The sequence below is a fragment of the Carlito syrichta genome, unplaced genomic scaffold (genome assembly GCF_000164805.1).
Source record: "Carlito syrichta isolate Samal-C Ts95f unplaced genomic scaffold, Tarsius_syrichta-2.0.1 Scaffold304160, whole genome shotgun sequence".
Taxonomy (NCBI): Eukaryota; Metazoa; Chordata; class Mammalia; order Primates; family Tarsiidae; genus Carlito; species Carlito syrichta.
Genome location: NW_007248256.1, coordinates 670085 through 675256, shown reverse-complemented (window position 1 = coordinate 675256; position 5172 = coordinate 670085). Strand labels below are relative to the sequence as shown.

The window sequence follows — 5172 nt, the reverse complement described above, 5'->3', positions numbered from 1 at the left end:
ACTTTTCTAGGACTTAGTATTCTTGTCTATAAAATGAGTTTACTCAACTAGATAATCTCTCCTTGTCTTTCCAGGACCAAATGAAAATATCTACAAAGTCACACAAATCTAATAAAATTTTAAATTGGAAAACAAACTTATCTGGTTGAGCTAGATTAGGAAGTAGTGGTTCAATATGAGTGGAGGTGAAGTACCTAATGGAAGAGGGATGCCGGTTGAGGCTGGGAAGATAATTGTAATAGAGAGCAGATAGTTAAGACATTCATTCTGGCCAAGAAACTTGGACTTTATCCTGAGAGTAATAGTGAATTACTGAAGGCTTAAATTGAAGAATGACAGAGTCAGATTTGTATATTAAGAAGAATCACACTTGATGTAGGGTGTGAAATGGGTTAAAGACACTAATATAAAGCCTGTTGTACTAATGTGGGTGAGAGCTGATGGGATCCTGAATTTAAAATATTGTGGTAGTGGGAATGGAAGTGAGTGAATACAACAGAAACTTGTGTTTGAATAAGTGTAGTGGGATGAGGAACAGGGGAGAGAATCCCAGGTTTAGGGGAACATATAACATTAGGTATATAATGGTCACTTGTTGAATTGAGCCCAAACATTTACTGAATTACTATGTATTTATTATCTTCCAAAAAGGAATTCTGCACTCAGAAGATTACTTTTTGTAGAATGATTCCCTTTTAACTAAACTTGATATAAGACCTGTGTCTTATATCCGATCAGTTAGCAATAGTATCCAAAAGCTCAGGAACATAAGAATGTGAAGTCAATATTATTTTTCTTTTCTGTATTTGAATATTATTATAGTTTAATAGCAGAAATGACTATAAATTTGACTTTTGCTAATCCCACTGTGAATTCCTAGACTGAAAGTAAATACTTTGCTAAAATATCGACATGAAAGCATTCATAGCAATGTGATTCCTTCTCCTTCCTTTACAGTTTTGATGTGGACAATGGCACATCTGCGGGACGGAGTCCCTTGGATCCCATGACCAGCCCAGGATCTGGGCTAATTCTCCAAGCAAATTTTGTCCACAGTCAACGCCGGGAGTCCTTCCTGTATCGATCCGACAGCGATTATGACCTCTCTCCAAAGTCTATGTCCCGGAACTCCTCCATTGCCAGTGATATGTAAGTACCAGAGTGGACAAAGAGAAAAGGAAGCTCCTATTTAAAAAATAATAATAAATTTATACCCAGAGTTTATTATGTAATAAAACCAACTTTTGTTCAACTGCATCTTCTCTAACATAGAAGGCATAATGAATAAAATTACAGAAACTAAAAATGAATAGTAGATTTAACTTTAGTACACTGTCATCTTGATAAGAAACATTTATTTTCCTAGAAAATACATTGTCTGGGAAAAGTGAGAATTAAATGTTTAATTGAAACAAACACTTAAATATTAGCTCATATTTATGTAGGACCTGAGTTTTAGCTATCCAACCTTGTGAACATTTTCTAATATTTTGAAAAGCTTTAAACTCATTTTGAAAACCCCTCTGATAATAGAGTGAATAGCATTTTGAATATATTTCTATTGATGTATGAACAGATGTTAGAACTAGTTTGTCAGATTGTTTGAGACATCGTTGTAGGGTTTTCCCCAAATCAAACCAATTTTTAAATATGAATCACTAGAGGCAAGCACAGAAAACATTAGATGGACTTGAATATTATTTAATACATAGCACAGCTTGGAAAACAATGAAAACTGACAAGCAGGTTTGCAGATTGATGCCATCATTAGCTCATTTTCTCAGTTCATTCCAGTCTTTCGTTTACTGTAGTGTTCATGTTCTTTCTATGTTCAGGAGACTTCTAAATAGGTCCTTACTCTCACTTAGTACCTACAACTGTCTTTTTGCGGCAACTCTGCCTCTGTATACAATTGGTCTCCACTTTTATCCTGTGGATCCACACATTTGTCTGATAACGTCCACCATCTTTTCATGACTCCCATCTCAAAACTCATAACAAGTTGCAATTTATCTGATAAGAACCTGAGGGTCTCATGTCATTCTTGCTATCCTAACAGATCATCAGGGTATTGCAATAGTTCTAAATGGGGTTCTAGAAATGAAGTTGTGTTTTACTCATTTTAACAAATTATAGTTGCTATTTTATTAATAGTTGTATTAATAATTTTCACTCTTCTTCACCTCTAAACAACTTCCTGTTCCCAGTGGCCCTATTTCTGTTATTTTATTGTATGTTCATAAGTTTGAAATTCAGAACATTGATTTATTTATTCACACATGAGGAGAATACTTCTTGAGTAACTGGTGCCTTCAAAACTCTCAATCTGTGGTGTAGTGGAGGTCTGGCATTTTAGACCATGGTAATAAAACACAGTGAGCACCATCTTTTGAAGTATTTACACTGTCCTGTGGGAGCATAAAGAGGAGGGGCCGCACCTTTGGGAGGCTGAGGTGAGTGGATTGCCTGAGCCCGCGGGTTCGAGACCCGCCTGGGCAACTTGGCGAGACCACATCTCTACAATAAATTAAAAATCAGCTGGGCGTGGTAGTGCGCGCCTGTAATTCTGGCTACTCGGAAGGCTGAGGCAGAAGGATCGCCGGAGCCCAGCAGGTCCAGGCTGCAGTGGCCGGGAGCGGTCACTGCACTCCAGTCTGGGCGACAGAGTGAGACTCCAACTCAAAAAAAAACAAAAACAAAAACAAAAACAAAGAGGAGGTAAATTTTCCACCCATGGGAAAGGTATAGTAAATACCAGGCTAAGAGAACAACATTTGCTAAATGTGAGGCATAGAAAACTTGGTTCAACTAAAGAATGACAATCTGCCTGGTGTGGACAGTGAAACATGACAACAGAGAAAGATTCAAATATGGTCTATGGGACTCGATTGTTTCAGAGGTTTTTAACTGGGGTTTGGCATGATCGTATTCTTGTTTTCATTTTATGCTGATTACTCTATTGTTGAATGATTGCACAATAAAGTGGCTACAAGGAAATGGTTCATGTCGAAATTCACCGAAACAAAGCAGGCTCAAACGATGAAGAGCTAGATCAAAGAAGTGACAGTGGCATGAAGAGGTTGTGTCCAGATGAAGGAGGCTTACAGAATGGTGTGTGCATGTGTTTGTGTGTGCATATGTGCGCACATGGGGGCAGCCAGTGGAGAAGGAGAATAAAAGACAATGCTGATACTTGAACCTTGAACTAGTAAATAAATGGTGATGTTGGCATGAAGAGCAAAAGGCAGAGAGTGGACAACATAATGGCAGATGGTGGTAATGAGTTTGGCTTTTATGTGATGACAACAGTTAAAATACAAGGATATTAAGCATAAATAACAGTCCATAGGACCAGGAGAAATTAGAAGAAACTCTAGAACTACTAGATCTTTGGATCAAGTGGAATATCTTATGCAAGTAACAAGATTAGGGGCCCCGTGGGCTGAGGACTGAATTGAAAGTGGAAATATGAGCAAGTGCAGGCATCTCTTAGAAGGTTGATTCGGTGAAGTACGGAGAGAGAACTAAGGCTGCTTGAGGAAGAATTAAGTTTGAGGGAAAATAATTTTTAAATTCAGGATGCTTGAGCTAAGGGAACATTCCAGAAAATTAGATACTAAAAATTTGAGAAAGGAACTGTCATTGCTGACGAAAAATTTGATCATGAGCTGAAATGAAGAAGCAATCCTTGGCAAAGTAGTAAGGACAAGAAGAAGAAAGAACCAGACAAAAAGGGAAATATAAAGTTGAAAATTAAGGGGTAAAATGTTCAGAGAATTCATGGCTAATGATCTCTACTTTTTCATTCAAGTAGAAGGTATAGCCATCAATAACCAAAGGAGAGAGGGATGGGGCAGCTTGAGAAGAAAGGGAACGTCTTAAAAGTACTACTGTGCAGATCAAAAATGGGCACAAGTTAGAGGTGAGTAAAATACCGAACAGCCCCACAGATAATAATAATATTGAAGGGGAGAATGACCAAGTTGAACGTCATTTAGTCCAACTTCATAAAAGATTAAAAAACAGCTTTGGTTTAGATAGAGGCAAGGGAAAAACTCAGGTGAGTTAGTGGACTCCATTTATAGAATTATGTATTCTATCTTTTTAAATTGTAGTAAATTTATTTTTGGTTGGATTATTTCATAACCTCTCTTCCAGTTAGCAAATATTAAATATACACTTGTATCTTATGAAAGCCGATAACAGTTCATATTTAAATAGTGCTTTTATTTCCAAATCAAACTTGTCTTCATTTTCCTCTGTGCCTTAAGAGTTCCTTTATCTGATCAGACTCACGTAGGAATGGTGAGTTTAATCAGACCATGATGCAACTCTACATATTGTTGAAACAGAATGTGTTGACACATTCAGCTTTTCCATTCCCCTTGGATATTTACTTTGGAGCAATAAGTTTTCTTTTGACACTGACTCCTGGAAAGCATTCTTTCTACCAGGGAGACTAAGTTTCTGTGGAAAGAAAGACGAATAGAATAAAGAATTACTACTTCAGTATTCAGTCTGATACTACACATATCTTCTACCACAAAGGATTATGCCTTCTCTTTATTTGACTTCTTATGTGACCATGTATAAACCTCAATTTTCTTACCTTACCTAGTTCAAAATAATTCTATGAAGATTATCTAATGTCTATATATCGCCTCTGCTTTACAGAGAATGACATGGCAGTATATTGTAATCACTTGATGATTTTATATTTATTGTTCTAGTTAAGTTTTTCAACTGAGAAACTCCCTTAGGAATTTCTTTTTCTTTTTTTTTTTTTTTGAGTTGGACTCTTACTCTTGTCACCCAGGCTAGAGTGAAGTAATATGCTCATGGCCACCGCAACCTCGACCTGGTGGGTTTAGGCAATCCTTCCACCTCAGCCTTCCAAATAGCTGGGACTACAGACACATGCCAACATGCCCGCCTAGTTTTTGTGATTTATTGTAGAGACAAGGTCTCACCAAGTTGCCCAGGCTGGTCTCAAAGCCCCGGGCTCAGGCAATCTTCTTGCATCAGCCTCCCAAAGTGCTGCGATTACAGGGTGAGCCACTGTGCCCGACCTCCCTTAGAAATTTCAAGCACAAGCCGGGCTCGGTGGATCAGCCTGTAATCCGGCGCCTTTGGGAGGCTGAGGTGAGAGGATTGCCTGAGCCCGCGGGTTCG

The 5172-nt window shown here is 38.1% G+C and overlaps 1 protein-coding gene across 1 annotated transcript in view; it reads left to right on the top strand.

Moving 5' to 3' along the window:
- Positions 1–958: 958 nt before the first annotated feature.
- The window catches only part of PDE4D (phosphodiesterase 4D), a 241061-nt gene continuing 236847 nt past the window's right edge, over positions 959–5172 (top strand). Inside the window, exon 1 of the mRNA XM_008059480.2 lies at positions 959–1149. Coding sequence (XP_008057671.1) covers positions 1007–1149 — 143 coding nt within the window. The 5' untranslated portion in view covers positions 959–1006. The remainder of the gene's footprint in view (positions 1150–5172) is intronic.